This window comes from Narcine bancroftii, chromosome 2, assembly GCF_036971445.1.
Source record: "Narcine bancroftii isolate sNarBan1 chromosome 2, sNarBan1.hap1, whole genome shotgun sequence".
Lineage (NCBI taxonomy): Eukaryota > Metazoa > Chordata > Chondrichthyes > Torpediniformes > Narcinidae > Narcine > Narcine bancroftii.
This window is the reverse complement of record NC_091470.1, coordinates 47,727,727-47,748,804: the sequence shown is the minus strand read 5'-3', so window position 1 is coordinate 47,748,804 and position 21,078 is coordinate 47,727,727. Positions and strand designations below refer to the sequence as shown.

Here is a 21,078-nt window from a genome sequence, read left to right as displayed (position 1 = left end):
CTGTGATGCTGCCCCAAAACTACAAATTTTGTGACTGTTCATGACAATAAATTCTGATTCTGACAGTTGCAATACTGGTTCCTACCCAACAGAACTGTGGAAATACCTTCAGCATTGTACAAATCATGTTGATTCAATCTTATGCACAATGCCTAAGATGGATTGCAAATTTGAAAACCAAGTTACTGGCCACAATGCTATTTCAATGATCTCAGTAGCCTTTTCACATTTGGAAATACTACCCTGCAAGTGCTTTGAAATATTGATTGATGTTCCAGGATGTTCTGAACACAATGTCCACAAAAATCTACAGTGGTTTTCCTGTAACGCAATTTCAAATTGGAATTGGACTATACCATGACAAAATTTGGTTAATATCGACAAAACTAGGGTTTCCACCTTCTCACTCCCAACATCTACCAAGTGAAGAGAAAGATATGCAATTCATTGTACTTTTTAAGTCCTATTTATAACTCCAAAAGGTCTTTGCAGCCAAAAGTGTGCTTGAAGTCCAGTCAGTGTTGCCAAGTAGGAAACATCAGCTCAAGCACCACCAAATAGCAATGTGATAATGATTTGAGATTCCATTTTGCAATGCTGGACAAGAACTAAATTGAAAAGCACGTGGGTGAGAATTTTTCACTTCTTCTCAAAATAATGTCAGTATATTTCCAACAATGTATTTTTATGTTAACAGTGAGTAGGGCTGGTTCATCTTCTGCACTATGTTTTCCACAGGCAAGTACCACAATCCATTTTGGTGATTAGCCATTTTCAATAAAGAGCAGCTATTCCCAAATGCATAGTTATCATTAACTATTAATGGCACACAACTCCTTGTGAAATGCATACCCATGACAAATATTCTAAAAACTCTAGCAAGGAAGGAGAACCCCTATTTCTAGTGTTCATGGCATCTAATTGTGCAAATATATTACACCTAGGAGATAAATATTAACATTTAGTTTCCAAATGGAGGGAAAGGGTTGCTTCTTTTGCCTAACTTAAATCTTCATAGCAGGTGTAACTAAGTTTGATAACCTGATGATAGTTCATGATATTTTCAGTCAATAAAGGAGTGCCTAATGTAAAAAGGTGTCATTCTTTCTGATAAACCGTTGCACTTTAATAATCAAAGTAATGCAGAATCAACTGCAAATCTAATCCACAAAGAAGCTTACAAGTCCTAGACACATTTACATATGACTGAAAACATTTAAAAATAACTGTTGCTGCAAATCAAAAAAACCTCCAACCATTGCCATTAGGCCATGTTAGGAAACCATGTCCAAACCCAAGATTAGCAGAATATCGTACAAACCAAATCTTCATGTTTACTGTAGCTGATTTTTAAAGGGAAAAAAGTTTTTAAAAATATATATCCTTGCACACAATACTTGCCAACTTTAACTGCTAGACAATCAAGTTTGAGGTCAGCAACATAATGTTTAAGTTTGGACCTGATGAATACAGATTAACATGTTGTACATTTTGTATCCTAGAAATCAAACTGTTAGCTTTTAAAAACATATCAATCTATTCAAATTAACCTTGTACAGGTCTTAAATTCAACTAATTTAACCTTAATTTTACACATTTAGAGTACATAGTTCAATTCCATTTAAAATGGCTTAAATGTTAAATTCAATTTTTCTGTACATTGATCATAATTTGCAAGTGCCACAATTGACACGTTTCAAACTACCATTATTTATTTAAAGCAACAATTTGTCGGAGGAACTCAGTAGGTTGAGCAGGCATCACTGGCAGAAATGGAATTGTCAGTGTTTCAGGCCAGAACCCAGCAACACTGTGTTCAGAATCCATTAGCCGATTTCAATTTTCCCTCTATTGATGCTCGCAAGATACTGTAGGCCAATGATGTCTCCAAAATTTTTAGTTTTCATTAACCATATCAAATGTTAACTAAGACACTTCCTCGACATTTCACACAGTTTATAATTAGGTGGGGGAAGAGCTCAACACAATCTCCAATTTAATACAGTCATGAAAAAGCTTTTGTACTTCTTAGGAAAACGAACCAGTCCAAAAGACTTTTTTGCCATTTGACTTGGAGAATAACATCTGGCAGTATTTACAGCATGATAATCTTACCTGCCGTTAAAATGATGTATATGTGGTAGAGATCAAACAAGCTGAAAAGAAATAAAATGTCTAAAATTTAATTGAAGTGTCTCCATCTATAATTGAGTTGAAATTAGACAGGCCATCCACACATTTTTCATGAAATTATGCATTAGACATTAATATGCTGTAGAAATATTTTAGAAGTTTAAGTTGAATTGTTGAAATTAAAATTCAAATATTCATCTGAGAGCCGGATTGGTTGATTTCAAGAAACAACAATAATATTGTTCCTCGTGCAAGTTTAGCACCTATACTGACTATTTAGCCACATTCTCGTGAAATTTGATGCTGCAAAGTGGAAGAAATGCCAGCTACCATTAAGGCATTCTGTGAAGTCTTCAAGATGAGGTAATTGAATACCAAACTTGGAGTACTCAATACAAGTAGAACAATCTAATTATGACAAACTATTTAAAAATGACTATTGCGAGGTAATAATTAAAATGTCATTTGTCAGGATTTATGCAACATGTATGATATTTGATTAATATTAAATTCAAACTACCTCTGCTTCAAGGTTTGGTATTCATTAATTTTTTTTAAAAATTGAGATATACAGCAAAGTAACAGGCCATTTGGGCCTACAAGTCCATACAGCCCAATTTACACCCCATTAACCTAAACACCCAGTACATTTTGAATGGTGGGAGGAAACCAGAGCCCCCGGAGAAAATCCATGCAGATAAAATATTGAATAAATCTGCAACTATAAAAAAATATTCAGAACATATTTATGTATGGATTTCATCCATATTGAAAGAAAGTCAACATCAAAATAGAAGATTTCACAAAACAGTATTCAAAAGATTAAAGGGGGTTGATGAAATCTTATACATTTCAAAACCCTCTTGAACGTTTAGTCTCAGAAAACACTTGTAGTTCAGAAAACAACTTGTGCTTAGTACATGCTGGAAGTCAAATGCACCATTTACAGATATTGACATAGTCTGAATACACCTCTAAATATGAATTTAAAACATTTGTAGAAGCCCTGCCTCATGTCAAATCAGTAAAGAAACATTTTTCAAGGAGAAACTGTAGATCTTGGAATCATGATTAGTGTAGCTGGTCCTCAAGTCGAGTTCCTAAATTGGAGAAAGGCCAATTTTGTGGAAATGAGAAAGGATCTAGGAAGAGTGCATTAGGATATGTTGTTTTCTGGCAAGGATGTGTTCAGTAAGTGGAAGGCCTTCAAAAGGCAAAATTAACAGGCATAGGGAACCTTGGTTTTCAAGGGATATTGGCGATCTGGTTAAGAAGAAGAGAGGTGTATAGCAGGTTTTGGCCACAAAGAGCAAATTAGGTACTAGAAGAGTACAGAAAAGAATTAAGGAAATCAGGAAGGCAAAGAGACACAAGGTTGCTTTGGCAGATAATGTGAAGGTAAACCTGTAGGGCTTATTCAAGTATGTTAAGAGTAAAAGGATAGTAAGGGACAAAATTGATTCCTTAGAAGATCAGAGTGGTTGTCTATATGTGGAACCTCAAGATGGGAAAGATCTTAACTTTTTTTGGATCACTATTTACTCCTGAAACTGGTATAGTGCATAAGGAACGGAAAAAAGCAGTAGTGGTATGGAACATATAGAGATTAAAGAGGAGGAGGTGATTGCTGTCCTACAGCAAATAAAGGTAGAAAAATCCCCTGGGCTGGTTATGATATTCCCTTGGACCTTGAGGGAGACTAGTGTAGCAATGACAAAGGCCCTGAGAGAAATATTTAAAGTGTCCTTAGCCACTGGTGAGGTGCTGGAGGATTGGAGGATAGCTCATGTTGTTACGTTGTTTTTAAAAAAACTCTAAACTATGTAATTACAGGCTGGTGAGCCTGACATCAGATGTAGGTAAATTATTGGAGGGTGTTTGGAGAGATCGCATATGTAAGTATTTGGACAGCCAAGGGTTAAGGATCATCAGCATGGCTTTGTGCATGGTAGATCATGTTTAACGTGAAGTTTTTCTGAGGTTATCCAGAAAGTAAATGAAGGAAAGGCTGTGGATGTTGTGTACATGGACTTTAGATAGGCCTTTGACAAAGTCCCACATAGAAGTTTAGTTCAGAAGGTTCAGACACTAGGTATCCATGGAAAGGTTGTAAACTGGGTTTGAAATTGGCTGAACAGGAGAAGACAGAGTGGTAGTGGATGATTGCTTCTCAGACTAGAGGCCTGTGATTAGTGGTGTGCCTCAGGGATTGGTGCTGGGACCATTGTTTGTTGTCTATATCAATGAACTGGATGATAATGTGGTAAATTTGATCAGCAGGTTTGCTGATGACACTAAGATTGGAGGCGTTGTGGACAGTGAGGAAGGTTTTGAAAGCTTGCAGAGGAATCTGGACTAACTGGAAAAATGGGCCAAAAAATGACAGATGGAATTTAATGCAGACAAGTGTGAGGTGCTGCAGTTTTGGAGGACAGACATCCACAGTAAATGGTAGGGCACTGAGGAGTGTAGAAGAACAAAGGGATCTGGGAATACCGGTACACAATTCCTTGAAAGTTGTGTCAAGGGTAGGCAGGGTTGCAAAGAAAGCTTTTGGGATCCTGTCCTTCATAAATCAAATTAAAAGTTGGGATGTTATGGTCAGGTTGTAGAAGACATTGGTGATGCCAAATTTGGAGTATTGTGGACAGTTAAGGTCACCTAACTACAGGAAGGATATCAGGAAGAGTGCAGAAAAGATTTACTAGGATGTTACTAAGTCTTCAGGAGTTGAAGTTAGAGAAAAAATAAACAGGTTAGGACTTTATTTCTTGGAGAGTAGAAGAATGAGGGAGATTTGAGAGGTTTACAAAATTATGAGGGTAGAGACAGAGTAAATGCAAGTAGGTTCTTTCCACTTAGATTAGGAGAGGCAAATACGAGAGGACATGGCTTTAGGGTGAATGGGGCAAGGTTTAGGGGGAACTTCTTCACTAAGAGTGGTGGGAGTTTGGAACAAGCTGCCATTTGACATGGTAAATGAAGGTTCACTCTTAAGTTAAGAATAAATTGGATAGATGCATGGATAGGAGAGGTCTGGAGGGTTATGAGTTGAGTGCAGGTCAATGGGACTCGCAGAATATTTTGGCACAAACTAGAAGGGCTGATTGGCCTATTTTCTGTGCTGTAGTATTCTATGGAGGGACTCAATAAGTCAGGCTGCATCCATGGAGAGAAAGAGACAAATCAACATTTTGGATAGGGTTAGGGTACACTCAAAATGAACCATTGACTATCCATTTATCTCCTCCCGATGGAAGTTGTCTAACCTGCTGAGTTCCTTCAGCTCCTCCACGTTTGCACAGAAAATATTTTTCCTTTTTGAAATACATTAAGATAAACAAAAATCTGCGTATTCAAGCAAATATAATTTCATTTGTACTAAAATACAAAATATTTTGAAATATACAAAATTAAAAATAACTGTGGGTTTAAAACATTAACTTCTATTAATCTCACTTTGGTTGTGGTTTCAATTTCTGAGTATTTTCAGCATTTTGTGTTGTTTTTCCTACCTTCAGCATTTTGTTTCTGTAACCATTCGGTTACATTACAAGCAACGTGCAGAAATCATTCATTGATTATTAAACATTTCACGTAATTAGCTAGTTTTTCATTTTGCATTCATATGCAATATTTACAAAACATGTAACATTTTATTAGCAAGCAAAAGAAATACATACAAAACTGTTAAGTAGTTTTGACAACCTCTGCATTTGTTGCTAGAAAACAGTCCCTATGGTGATTTTTCATCATTTATGCATGGAAAATAAACAGGAGATGAACAAAAATATCGACTCATTACGTTTTTCCACACAAGTTCTAAGCATATGGATTTCATTTTACAATTCAAATGTATGAATTCTGCAAGAACAAATTTCTGTAACCCAAATAGGCACAACTTGGGACCACCTTAATATGATGAACAAAGTTCAATTTACAATTCTTAAGTCAAGTTGAATAAAATGCAGAGGTGACTTTTTAAGATTCAGACTTCATATCAAGTCTTAATCTTAAGTCTCAGGTTAAATTTTATCTCTTTTCCAAATCTATATTTATTCTCTCATCTATTTTGTAATTCATCACAAATTTTATAAGACATACACAACTTATGTCAGTCAGCAACCTGCTTTTTACAGGATACTTGGGTATTGTATAGAGGCAATATGAGTATACACTCTTGCTTTTGCTTTTATAAAAGGATCACATCTGCTGGTTGGCATCCCATAATGTTGATACTCCAGGCAAAATGGGTCACTAAATTTAGCTGTGATAGAAACATTTAGTTAGTCTGGTCTCTAAATAATGATGGTATACATTGGTTTTGGCGGAGAGGGTACAGAGGTAAGGGGAAAAATGAACAAAGGGACAAACATTATATTCAAATCAGAAACTGTGGAATAAGCTGATGACAGACTGTTCAAACTTAAGAGTTGGCATTTTTATTCAAAGTAAATTCCATGTTTTTCAATGAGCATGGAGACGGAACTAGTGAATGGAGTCACTAGTTCCGATTCAGTTATTGAAAACCTTGCACAATTGTGTTAGGCACATTACTTTGGTCTTGTATTTTAACGATTTGTAAATCTGGTTCAGTGCACATTCGACAATACCAAAAATAGATATGCCACGTTCGAAGTTACAGCTTAATCTTTTGACAGATTCTAATCAAGCCTACATTTTCAATGCAGCCAAACACATCAAGTGATGGAGGTGTTCACTAAATTATAAACACTCGGAAAACTTGCCATTTCCAATCACATGCTCTATTCTAAAAGATATCGCCTTTCACAAATAGGCTATTAACACGTTTTCGCTATTACAAGCTGTTGTTGCATAACAAGTTGATTGCAAGGTCACCTTTAATTGCTGAGATACAAAAACTGTTGAAAAATGTTGGAAGTGTACATCAGAAAACTGTTGCTAAAACCAAAAGGCGAATCATGCACTAAAAGGGAGAAAATGTATTAATATTATAGGTAGAGGAAGTTTAATACAAATATGAGGGACAAATATTTTTTCAGTGGCAAATGTCTGTAACAGGTTTCCAAGGGTAGTGGCAGAAGCAGATAAAATAGTGGTGTTTTAAAGGGCTTCTATTAAGAAGGAAGTAAAGGATACCTGTCAGGTGTAATCAGGTTTTTAATTTGATTTGATGTCATGTTTGCTGCAGACTCATGGGCTGAAGTGCCCTTTCCCATGCTGTACTGTTCTATGTTCTAAACTCACCCAACTATCCATTGTAGACAATGGGAGCAAGATGAATACTAGCATGGCCTCTTCGGCTGCAGATTATTTCCTACAGTTCTGCACGCCAATTTTTCCACATCTCTCTTGTATTCTCTTACCCTTCATCATGGCAACCATTACACCAGCTTAGAAATATCCCCCATATCCAGTGGAACAAGTTCAAGACACCCGTGGTCTTTTGTTTGTTTGTAAATGTTAAACATCATGCCCCTTACTTTGAGACAATGACTCTCTCTCTTGACTCCTTCCCGATCTCTTCCTTTACAAGCCCTCCGGAATCTTCAATCAAGCCATCTCAGTTTTCCACATTCAAAGAACCTTAGCCTTCTTACTCACTTATACAAGAACTATTCTGGTGGTCAGAATAAACATTGATTTAAGACTACAGGAACTGGAAAGGAGATTCCGCCTTACTTGTTGACTGCTTCCAGCGTTTTCTGCTTTTATTTCATACTTTCAATGTCATTCCCACCCCACAGCAGTCTGTTAAGTATACACCTGCGCTGATGCATATCCTTTTTTCAGCTAAGTAAACTAAAACAAGGGACAATACTCCATTTGTGGTATCATCAAGACCCAATGTAATTGTGATAAGGCATTTTACTCTTGTATTCAAACCTCTGGCAAATGAACTGCACATCATTTAATTTCCTCAGTGCCTATTGCACCTACATATTAACTTAGTGAGCTATGTATTTGGGATTCCACTTCCCTTTGAATATTAACATTTGTGAATCTCTCACCACTTACTCCTATTATGAATAAGGAAGATAAACTTTTTTTAAAAACATTGTACTCCCATCTGCATTGTTGCTCACTTAGTTTGACCATTTTTACTTTAAGTCTCCACATACACATCACCACTTAAAGTTTTGGGTTACCAGAAAACCTGGTAGTGTTACATTTGGTACACTCAGTCTAAATCATCAATAAACATTGTAACTAATTAAAGGCTCATGTACTGCTCCCTTGGTATAACAACAGGTATAGTGTCAATCCAGGAAGAGCCATTTTAGAATTTTTAAAAGGTTTCAATGTTTCAAAGACATCATATCCATTGGTTCTCCTTTACCTTTTCTACTACCAGGAGATAAATACAATAAATCTTGTTTGTCAATTTTTAGCTACTACTGTATAGATATGGACCACAGTTATACTTGTTGCCATTATAATTGAAAACCTGCAACACTTGAAAAAGAACAGAGACAGTTGCTTAATGTAAACAAGCTTAAAAGCGTACCATAATTCTCAATTCCTCGTGAAATATTAATGGAACTATTCAAATCAGAGTGAAATATTCAAAGTAAATCATTGAGAATCAAAACAAGTAACTAAAATATCAAATTCACAATTCTCCAATAACAGTATTCCCCCCCGCCCCCCCCCCCCCCCAAGATGGTTTTAAATTATAATTAAGTTACTAGACATCCAATTTCTTAGTGCTGGAAGACAAACTGAATTTAATACAGAAAATCCTTGTTTCTGTATCTCAACTAAGAGGTAGTTAAATGCCACTTCATTGGCCCAAAAGAACATACCATATTTGCTCGACTTTTATTTTTTTTTAAAAATGCAGTTTTAAAAACTCAGAGGTATTTTTTCTTTAAAAATATAGCACCAAGAACCCAATTAAGAAGACCTTGAATGATTTTCAAAACAATTTTTTGAATATGTAGGTATTAAAAATAATGTTTCTTTCAAAACTCAACTGCCACATTGGGTAGATTCTCCATAGATGCAAACTGCATTTAAAGAGAGTTAAACTGTATTATTACAAATTGTTAATACATATTAAATAAAATGGAGGTGATTTTGAAGAGGAAATATTCCTATACATTTAGATAATTGTGCTCATTTCAAATGGGAAAACAATGATGTTCCCTCACCCATCGTTACAACAGGTCAACAGCAGATGCCATCTTGCTGTCCCTCCATGTTAGATTAACTTACACAACACTCATATCAGGCTACCATCACTCAGCATTCAACACCATCATTACCAGCAAAACTATAACCAAACCAAGATATTTGGGACTTTGTCCCTCTGCAACTGAATCCTTGACTTCCTCAATGACCCCAATCATTGTTGGTCTTAGCATCAATAAGACCAAGGAGCTTATTGTGGGTTTGAAGAAAAGGGAACCCATGGGACACTGTCCAGCTTGATAGGACATAGGTGGAGAGTGTTAGTTTCATAAAGGTCTGGGGGGAATTCATACATCACAGAATCTCTCTTGGACCCAGCACATCAAGACAACTAGGAAGGTGGCACACGAACACCTCTTCTTTGCAAGAAGTCAGAGGAGCTCTGGGTGGTTGACAAAAAATTATTCAAACTTGGCAGTGGCCAGGAAGTGCATAGCAGTTACCTGGAAATATCTCACTTGGGCATTGCACACTAGAATACAGAATGCAAAGTTGTATTTCCCTGGAGAAAATTACCTATAATTTAAGGAAAAAATATAACATTTTTCTAAAAATTTGGCATACTTAAATTTTATAGCACAGTTGTAGTGTGGATCTATGTGCTTCGCCACCCTGCCTTCCCTGACTATCCTTCTACTGGGGGAGGGTGGGTCCATTCCAGCCCAATCAAGAAAAATGTAACAGCCTGGGCGCTGGCTGTTAGACCATGATAAATCCCTGATATGTTCCCAACCTTTGTTATAAGCGTCTTGAATATTGTATGTAATTGTGGTCTGTTGAGTTTGGGTGGGGTGGGGGGGGGAGGTGGAAGAGAGAGAATGGCTCGGACTCTACAGCAAATCTTGTACATAATGGATAACTGTAATTTGTGACTGATTAGTGGAAATAATTGGATTTTGAAAATTTATAAATAAAATAAAAACTTCTATTGGTGCATGGTGGAAAGTATGTCAACTTCTATGTCAGCTTGGTTTGACAACTTGAGTGCCCAGGAATACAGAAACTGCAAAACGTAGCAAACATATACAAGTCCATCACATGCTCCAACCTCCCTTCCACTGCAGACATTTATGTGAGACTCTGCCTCGAGATGGCAGCCAACATCATAAAGGACACCATCACCCTGAACTCAACCTCTTGACTTTAGGAAGGTATTGAAGCTCAACACCCCAAGGTTTGAGAACAAAAATATTCCTCCTTCACCCTGTCCCAAAAGTGATTAGGCTCTTGAACCTCACCTCACTACCCCAATCATAAATGACAAAAAGACCCATCTACACTATTCAAATGCCATATTTTCTTCTTATACTAACTGTATGAATATTTTTAAAAAATATTTCTTATCCCTTTCCATACTGGGAAATATTGGAGTTGTGTTTTTTTTTTAAAAAAAAAACACATTCCTCTTTGGCTGCAGTGTAAATTTCAGTGCATATATAGTTTGTACTTGAATGACAAATAAACTAATTACACAGCACATGAAAATGCAGAGCAATTGCTGGATCATTTTAGATAGCTTTGCCAGGACCTGTTAATTTAAAGACATGGCTGTTCAATATCATGCAAGTTAGCTGCAGGTGGTATGAAAACCTCCAATGAAATCTTCAAACTCCAACCAACTGTCTAATGTGGTGGGCTCAAACATTTGTTCAATGAACAGAAGCATTTCTAACAAAAATAATTGCAGTAGAGCCAATTCTAAAATGCACCCGATAACATTATAATTTGATAAGAAATGTAGATGCTGCAGATCTGAAACGAAGAATCAAAATTCACACCAATAATAGGTCCTCCTCATTACAAAAATGCTGGTCAGCAGAATTTTGTTTCTTTGACAATCAACAATTTTATTCCCTCTATGAACACACCTTGATAAATTCATTATCAGAGTAAAACAAGCAAAAAGTGAAAAGTTCCTTCAAATAAAATTTCAAATTGACTAATTTAATTCTTTGAACAGAATTAGATTATTGAACTCATCCAAATCCACAATCATCCATCTGTTCTGATCAATCCTCCCTCCAACAAAAGGATAGCATATTTGATTTTTAAGCAGCAGATTATTTGCTTGCTCATTTTCACATCAAGATGAGATTGCAAATTGATTTCTAATTAAGGCTATTCTGTGAGATGTTCAGTTTGATGTGTCATTTGAATAACAAAGTAAAATTAAAACTCTTGCCACATACCTGTTGGTTAAAATCACACATTATAAAAAAGAAACAATAAGATAACATTTGATGCCCTTCCCCCCACATCAGATGTATATAAAACAAGAAGACATCATTTTAGGATAAGAGAAAAGAAATTCAGGGGAAATATTAAGGGATTTCACCCAGAGAGTGGAAAATACCTGGAAGGCACAGTCTGAGAAAATCTTTGAGGCTGGGTTGCTGACGCCATTTAAGAGCTTAGATGAATTGCCCACATACAGAGAACTATGGACCAAGTGTTTGGCGATGGAGTGCGTATGTCCAATGGTTAGTGTGGAGAGGTTTGGCAAAATAACTTCTTCTATGTGAAATTTCAACAAGCACTAAATTGCCACAAGCTCAACAGCTATTTAATGGAGATGACTACTCTAAATTACCCAAAGTCACCCCCAAGAATCGATGAGTGTATGTCTCCTTTTCAAGCCACCTTTCATTCATTTTATATTAGCAGAGTATTAATAGACTAAAGCAGCTGGAATACTAAAATTGGAACCTCAAAATTGAAACAACACCCAGCAATGATCTAGTAATTCTGGTTAATGACTTTACAGGAACAGAAATGAATGTCCCGGGACTTTTTCCTGAAGTAATTCACCTTCAAAATCTGATTTAGTTTCTTTACATTTGTATTCAACATGCAACTATTTCACATCAGCTATAAAACTGGCCGTGGCTCTTCAAAAACCTCTTCTATTCTGTGGAAAGCCACAGACACAGGAAGTTGCAAATGACAGCACTCATATTATACTTGTACATTAAATAATTGCTGCTTTACATTATATTGAAAAGGCTGCCTTTGCTGACCCTCAGTGAAAAAAAATAATTTTCACAAATATCAATAGTGATTAGATATAATTGAATGTCTATTGGCATGCAAAAACATCAATCCTGAATGAGTCATTAGAAATTTCAGTCTTCCTTTTTATTTGAAAAATTGCTGATTCTCCAGCCATTCACTGCTGCTCCAAATTAATCCAAAAGAACTGTACTAATTTATAGGACACTCTAAATACTAATAGAATCCAATTTAGAGATGCTTTAAAAATATACATGGCAAAAGAAAAATGAGAAAAGGGGCTCTATTCACATCATCATCTGCCTTTCGAATCAAGAAAATAATTCTATTCATATTATGCACCCTTCAATTTGTTCTCCTTCACTAAAAAGAACCAAAATTAATTCTGGGTGTATGCATTAAGTTTGCCAGCAATCATAACATATGCATCCATTCACCAGAAGTGTGAATATTAAGCCATGAGGGGGCCTCAAGTCAAATCACTTGAGGTTCTGGTCACACATTGGAGTTAATGGTACTTCTAAAACAGCTCAAACTGAAGTTGAGCAGTGAGAAAAATGCAAATAAACTAGGTGTTTAAGGATACATCCTAACCAGAAATTGAACATTTCACTTGAAACCTCCAGGACCCTGTAAACTGCTTATGAACAGAGTTTTTTTTAAAAAAAAAAGAACATTATGCAGTGACTGGTTTGCTCAAATAAACTTTCGTGTTTACTAATTGAAATAGACCTGACATTTTTCCAATCAATGTAAAATCAGCATTCTACAACAAGTTATTAAAAAAGTCTAAATAGTTTCAAGTGTTGGAAACCCCAAATCGAATCATACTACAGAAAGAGGAACTTAATCAAATCATAGCAAACGGTTTAAAGATCTTTCAAAATGTTTAACATTGTGTTTGAGATCAGAAAGTTTCAAATGCACCGAACTAAAGCCAAGCCAACAAATGTCAAAGAAAAGCAAACAAAGGTGATTAGTAAAAGGGTAGGAGATCACTTTTCTCAGTATATCATTCTTCTGAGCAGTTTAGATCACCTCATTTCGATTTGTAATTGGACGTGAGCCACGTCAGGCCTTCAAATAGTCCATCTCCAGAAGTGGCACAGGACGGCTGCACATACCAATTTCTATCCCGGATTCGAGTTAAACCCAATTTCTCTTGAATTTCGTGCGGCTTCATGGCATCGGCTAAATCTTGCTTATTTGCAAATATCAGGATGATCGCATCTTTCATCTCCCGGTCGTTGATGATACGGAGGAGCTCCTGCCTGGCCTCGTCTATCCGATCTCTGTCGGCGCAATCTACCACAAATATTAATCCCTGAGTCCCGGTGTAGTAGTGCCGCCACAGAGGTCGGATCTTATCTTGACCGCCCACGTCCCAGACATTGAACTTCACGTTTTTATAAGTCACAGTCTCCACGTTGAAGCCGACGGTGGGAATGGTGGTGACTGACTGGCCCAGTTTTAGTTTGTACAGGATCGTGGTCTTACCGGCTGCGTCAAGTCCAAGCATCAATATACGCATCTCCTTGTTCCCAAATATCTTCGACAGTACCTTTCCCATCTTCTAGAAAGTACATAAGAGATTATGGCAGCGAGAGGCGGTGAGACGTGACCGACAAGGGTGGCGGACGTCTGGAGTGGAGGAAAAAGGGGGCGAAGGCCTCAGCTGGCTGGAAGGACGGCTGCCGCCTGCTCTGGAAGGTGGAACTCGGTGCAGCAGCTGTCGGTGAGTGTGTGAACCCCGCCCGCCCCGTCACCACAGCACCGGCATCGCACTCCCAGCAAAACTCATTGATTCGGCCTTCCTCTCTGCAACGGGTCACAAGAAGACAAGTTTACCCTTAATGCACACGCTCCTCTCGAGTTTTTCCAAACCGCGTGGTTTTTTTTAAATTACCTGAGCAGTAGGACCCGACCGGCCTGATCTCGTCCGGTTCCGCTCGGCTCTATTCTCGGCGCCACTCCTCTCCGCTCGCCTTCTGTCCGGCCTCGGCAGCACCGGAAAAGGCGCGGAACGAGCCGCCACTTCCCGTGCCGACTGCGCACGCGTGGAGACGGAACCCGCGGCTTCGCATGGAGCCACGCGATGTTCTGACACGTCACCAAGCGAACTGCGTCCCCGGGGTGTGATTGACAAGGCGGGGGGGCAGTGAAAGGAGGCGCGCGGTGATGGAGAGGGACTGGGACTGGGCCTGGGCTGGACCCAAGTGCGGATGACGTGCAGAGCGTTTGGAAAAACTGATGTCGACTTGCAGAATAGTTTCCGCATGGAGTATTTGTACAGGGTGTGCGTGCAATAATCTCTCACTTTTGAGCTTTAATGATAAACCGAGAAGTATCAATGGTTTTGTCATCTTCTTTCCGTCAACAAACTCTGTTGTTATCATTTGAATAGCCAGAAGTTCACATTTAATGGCCGAGCGTCTGTGTTAAATACTCAACTCAAACAGGTGCCGCAGATCTGGATATGCTTCACTTTAACCATGTGGATCGTGGTCATGAGCTTCGTTGACCCTTTTACAGACCGTGAGGTCAAACATTTGTCGTGTGGCCGGTTTTCATTTTACTAGAAGTAGCAGTTTCTCAGCACATGACCGTGACAAATGACCTCATGGGCAACGCATCCAGCCTTGCTCAACTCACACCAGGGTCTAACTCAGTGGGTACGTTGCCACAATAAAATTGCAGAGGTGACAAAAGCAGAAATACAGCTTAGTTTTGTGGCTTATATGCCTCTAAATTTGAAATGTTTATATTTTAGTTCCCCTCCCCATTCCACAGATAGTATTTAAATGAAATACGAAGGGGGCTCACCCCTATTATAACAAAGGTTCTGTTTATTAGAACAGAACAGCAGAGGAAAAGTCTCTTCAGCTCATGATATCTGCGCCAAACATCAAACCAATCTAAACGAAGTGCCTGCACATTGCCACTCCATTCCCACTCTGTCCATGTGCCTGTCTAAATGCTTCTTAACAATTCTATCATGCTTGCTTCCACCACCTTTCTGGCAGCACTTTCCAGGCATTTATCACTCTTTATATTTAAAAAAATGTCTTGTAAATCTCTATTGATTTTTTTTTTCCTTTCGCTTTCTGTACATTTCCATCCTGGGGAAAAGACTCAGATAGTTTATCTACCAATAACTGACAAAAGACAAAGGAGGAAAAACCCAACACCCAACCCCAACCAACCAATTTTCCCTTGCAACCGCTGCAACCATGTCTGCCTGTCCCGCATCGGACTTGTCAGCCACAAACGAGCCTGCAGCTGACGTGGACATTTACCCACTCCATAAATCTTCGTCCGCAAAGCCAAGCCAAAGAGAGAGAGAAGGGAGTATGCTATTTTAGATCTAGTATTGTGCAATGAGATAGGTAAAATTAACAATCTAGGAGATAGCAACCCTCTTGGAAAAAGTGGTCAGAGTAAGATTGAATTTCTCATACAGCTGGAGGGTGCAATAATTAGATCTAAAACTAGTGTATTATGCTTGAACAGGATGAGGGAGGAATTGGACAGTGTGGACTGGGAGCATAGGCTAGTTGGCAGAACAGTTGAGGAACAATGGAAGACTTTCAAAGAGATTTTTCACAGTGCTCAACAAAAATATATTCCCGTTAAAAATAAGGGCAGTAAGCGAGGGAAGAGTCAGCTTTGGTTAACTAAGGAAATAAAGGAAAAGTATAAAATTAAAAGCTTGTGTACAAAGTAGCCAAGGGAACTGAAGGATTGGGAAAACTTTAAAAGGCAATAAAGGAGAACTAAATGAAAAATAAGGGAAGGGAAGAAGGATTATGAAAGTAAATTTGCACAAAATATAAAAACAGATACAGATACACAATCTTTATCCGGAACCCTTGGGGGACAGTGTGTTCCGAATTTCGGATTTTTCTCTTCGCCCCCCCCCCCCCCCCCTTGCCCGCCCAACTCGCACTGCCGGTTTATCCGTTTATCCCTGCTGGTCTCTCACCTGCCCAACTCATGCTACCGCGTCTCTCCCTACTTGCTGGATTTTGGAGCTTTCTGCATTTTAGATGTCCAAATAAAAGATCGTGTACCTGTAGCAAAAAAATTTATAAATATATTGTATGGAAGAGGGTGGCTAGAGTCAACATAGGACCCTTGGAAGATGAGAAAAGGAGACTGATATTGAGTCATGAGGAAATGGCCGAAGCTTTGAACAAATATTTTGTGACAGTCTTCACAGTGGAAGACATGTCCAGCATGCCAAAAAGTGGAGATAGGGATACAAAAGAAGATGAGGGCCTCAATAAAATAATTGTTACAAAAGAGATAGTGATGAGCAAACTAATGGGACTGAAGGCAGACAAATCCCCTGGTCCTGATGGGATGCATCCCAGGGTACTGAAAGAAATGGTGGGAGTTATAGTCAATGTGTTGGTAGTCATTTACCAAAATTCTCTGGATTCTGGGAAGGACCCGGCAGATTGGAAGACAGCAAATGTCATGCCACTTTTTAAAAAAAGATGTAGGCAGAAGACTGGTAATTATTGGCCAGTTAGCTTAACGTCTGTAGTCGGGAAAATGCTGGAGGCTGTCATGAAGGATGAAATAGTGAGACATTAAGAATGAAGGGGTTCCATCAGGCAGATGCAGCATGGATTCAGAAAGGGCAGGTCTTGTTTGACAAACTTGCTGGATTTCTATGAGGATATAATGGGTGTGGTAGATAGAAGGGAACAGGTTGATGTTGTATATTTGGATTTACAGAAGGAGTTTGATAAGATGCCACACAAGAGACTTAACAATAAGATACAGATGAATGGAGTTGGGGGTAGTATATTGGCATGGATTGAGGATTTGTTCATTGACAGAAGGCAGAGAGTTGGGATAAATGGGTGTTTTTCTGATTGGCAGACGGTGGTAAATGGGGGGCTGCAGGGGGTTGGTGCTGGGCCCGCAGCTGTTCATCATTTACATTGATGATTTGGAAGAGGTGACAGAGTGTAGTGTGGCCAAGTTTGTGGATTATATTAAATTGGGTGGAAAAGCAAATTGTACAGAGGATGTGGAGAGACAGTAGAAGGATATAGTTAAGTTAGGTCAGTGGGCAAAGGACTGGCAGATGGAGTACAATGTTAGTAAATGTGAGGTCATCCACTTTGGTAGGAAAAATAGAAGAGCAGATTATTATTTAAATGGTGAAAAACTGCAGCAGGCTGTTATGCAGAAGGACTTGGGAGTGCTTGTGCATGAATTGCAAAAAGTTGGGTAGCAGGTACAACAGGTTATTAAGAAGGCAAATGGAATGTTGACCTTCATCGCTAGAGGAATTGAATTCAAGAGCAGGGAGGTCATGCTGCAACTGTACAAGGTACTGGTGAGGCCACACCTGGAGTACTGTGCACAGTTCTGGTCTCCATTCTTGAGGAAGGATATACTGGCCTTGGAGACAGGCCAGAGGAAGTTCATTAGGTTGATCCCAGAGATGAGGAGGTTGATCTACGAGGAGAGACTAAATCGCCTGGAATTATACTCACTTAAATTCAGAAGAATGAGAAGAGATCATATAATTATCAAATTATAACATAAAAGAGATCACATAATTATGAAATTATAACATAAAATTATGAAAGGGATAGATAAGATAGAGGCAGGAAAATTGATTTCACTGGTAGGTGAAACCAGAACTAAGGGACACAGCCTCAAGATTCAGGTGAGTAGATTTAAGATGGAAATAAAGAAAAACTGTTTTTCCCAGAGAGTAGTGAATCTGTGGAATTCTCTACCCAGGGAAACGTTTGTGGCTACTTCATTAAACATATTTAAGGTTCAGTTAGTTAGATTTTTACATAAAAAAGGACTTAAGGGATATGAGGAAAAGGCAGGTAGGTGAAGTTGAGTCAATGATCAGATCAGCCATGATCTTATTGAATGACGGAGCAGACTCGATGGGTCAGATGGCCAACTCCTGCTCCTGTTTATTACGTTCTTATCTATGCCTCACAGGATTTTATAAACTTCCATCATGTCAACCCTTCAGCCTCCGATGCTCCAGAGAAAACAATCCCAATTCTCACAAATGTTCATTCGTTCAGGTGCCTTGCCGTTCAGCATGGGCCATCATGGTCTCTGACTCTCCGAATTGTAGTTGTTGTCTTTCCTGTTTCTAACCATGATGTTAATCCATCTCTCATTTTCATTCTCCGCTGCCTCTGCTTCTTTTTCCTTCCAGCTTTCCATTTGTAACTAAATGTTCTAATGTTCATCATCTTCGCATGATGTGTGCAAAGAATTTTGATTGCTGTTTTCTGATTTTTTTTTAGTTTTAGTTTTAGTTCTTTGTAGATCTTCGTTTTCTATCCTATCTGTATATGATATGCACAACATTCCTCTGAGAAACCACATCTCTGCTGCATTGATTCTTTTTTCCATTGCATTTGTGATGGTCTGTGACTCGTAGCCTTACATCAATATAGACCTAACTCTGTAAAGTTAGGCCAAGCCTTTCACTCTCTGTGTAGTTAGACTTTACTGTAAAGTTAGGCCAAGTCTTTTTGCGCTCAGCATTGAATGTAAAAGGTCCCACAACACTATAAAATCAGATTTGCTATTTTTCCTTGTCACATTTCACATCACAGGAGTTTGCTATGTAGAAACAAATTTCCTACATGACAGACTATATTTCAACATTTTACACTTCCACCAGTCCTTTGTTGAGGCCACTTTATGCGGTATATAAAAACATGAATGATATGAATGTTGAAAGTGTCCAGGTTAGGCAGGTATGGAAAGTGGAACAGTTACTGTTTCAGCTTTATGACTGTTTATCATTCTGCTGTCAGTCTTTCCTTGATAGTGACAAACACCGTAGATGGCATGGTTAGCCTAGCAGTCAGTGCAACGCTGATACAGTACCAACAACTGGGTCCTAGGTTCCAATCCCATGCTGTCTGTAAGGAGTTTGTATGTTCTCCCTAAGTCTGTGTGGTTTCCTTCTACCCTTCAAAACCTTCCAGGGGTTAGATGTAACTTAATTGGGTGTAATTGGGCAGAACAGGCTCATGGGCCGAAAGGGCTTATTATCATGCTGTATGTCTTAAAAATAATGACAGAAGGATTTGTTGAATCAATTGAAGCAATTGGGATTTTGGTGAGGATAAATGGAGAGATGGTAACTTGAGAAATGAAACTGACACATTTGAAGGCTCCATCAACCATAATATTCAAGGCCATAGAACACAGGAGCAGAATCAAGCCATTTGGTCCATTGAATCTGCCCCACCATCCCATCTTGACTGATTTACTAACCTTTTACAACCCCATTATCCTCTCTTTTCCCCATTGATTCCCTTCCTAATCAAGAACCTATCTACCTTTGTCTTAAATATGTCCAATAGCTTGCCCTCCATAGCCATCTCACAGCAACATTTCACACCGCCATGTACAAGTGGGTTAACCGGGCAATTACCTTGTTACCTACCTGGGATTTGTGGGATGTAAAAAGGTCAAACCAGAGAGGGCCAGTCAAAATCAACAAGGCTCCGAGACCTGGGTGGGGGGTATCTCAGAGCCTGGCTGAGTTCACCCACCAATCCCCTTCTGGCGGTGTGAAAGCACAAATGGCTTACCAGGTAAACTTTGTAACATCAGCACGCACAACCTTGTATACTCTACGAATATGTGGTCTTGTTCCTCCAATGTTTGCAACATTGATAACCATTGCCTGCTTTGGAATGGTGGCACGGAGTTGCAGGGCCTGCATCCCATTTGCCATTACAACTGCCCAGTTGCCGATTTACCAGTTAAGTAAGGCTGCAGTGTGAAAGGCCTGGGAGTGCAGCCTTCCCAAGAACTTTACCCAGGTCCTACGAGGGTCGCCTAGATTCAGCACAGTGTGAAAAGGCCTATAGATTCTCTGGGTAAAGAAATTGCTCTCCACCTTTATTCTAAAGGAAGATTCCTCTGGTTCCTAACTCCCCCACCATAGGAAATAAATTTTCCAGTCCACACCTTTTACAACTGTGGCTATATTCTCACTTTCTAACTGCTTCATTACAAATCTTGTATGAACAAAGGGACACATTCTCCCTTCCTAACTGCCCCTATTAATTGATCAACCAGATACCTTTGCTTAGCACAACCCAGTGCACCACTAGTCTCAGCCTATCAGAGATATTCCCTTTGTCCTGCACATCCCTCCTCATTCTCCCAGCACCTTGGTACTTAACACAAACTCGTTTTCTCTCCTTCCCAGTTCTGATGAAATGGCCTCCACCTGAAGCATTAATTCTGTTTCTGTTTTCTCAGATGTCATCTCCCCAACTAAGTATTTCAAGCAGTTTCCATTTTTTTTCTGACTTGATTTTTCAAGGTGGATATATGCTGGGGCGGGGGATTATCCAAAGATCACAGAAATGGTAGAGGATTATCAATTGAATACAATGGCTGGTGAAATGGACCATGAGTACAGCTGTAATTCTTGGAGAATGGAGACAGAGAAACTGGGCAAAGGATGTTACATTCTATGTACCTTTGAATTTTATCAACATAGAGAAGTAATTCATTGTTTCAGCCACAGTAGTAGGTTGTAATCAATACTGTTTCCCTCAGAGTTTGTATTGAAACTAAGAGGCTCAGTGTGCCTGAATTAATGGGGTTCCAGGTGACACCCAACTCTGACAGTTCAATCATGGCAGTGGGATAGGACAAACCTGATCTGACTGAAGGCGATAAAAGTAAAAACACAATGCTGGAAAAACTCAGAAGCTCAAACAGCATACTTTA

General features: G+C 38.9%; 1 protein-coding gene across 2 annotated transcripts; it reads right to left on the bottom strand.

The window, feature by feature from the left end:
- Positions 1 to 11,232: 11,232 nt before the first annotated feature.
- LOC138753501 (ADP-ribosylation factor 6) lies at positions 11,233 to 14,384 on the bottom strand. Of its 2 annotated transcripts, none has more exons than XM_069916587.1 (2): positions 14,225 to 14,384; positions 11,233 to 13,891 (listed from the first exon to the last, which is right to left on the bottom strand). In XM_069916587.1, the coding sequence occupies exon 2, from the start codon at positions 13,886 to 13,888 to the stop codon at positions 13,358 to 13,360; it is 531 nt and encodes a 176-aa protein (XP_069772688.1). In that variant the 5' UTR covers positions 13,889 to 13,891; positions 14,225 to 14,384; the 3' UTR covers positions 11,233 to 13,357. The 2 variants fall into 2 exon arrangements, with proteins under 2 accessions (XP_069772688.1, XP_069772689.1); XM_069916588.1 differs by having other exon boundaries at positions 11,233 to 14,136; positions 14,225 to 14,315.
- Positions 14,385 to 21,078: the final 6,694 nt, after the last annotated feature.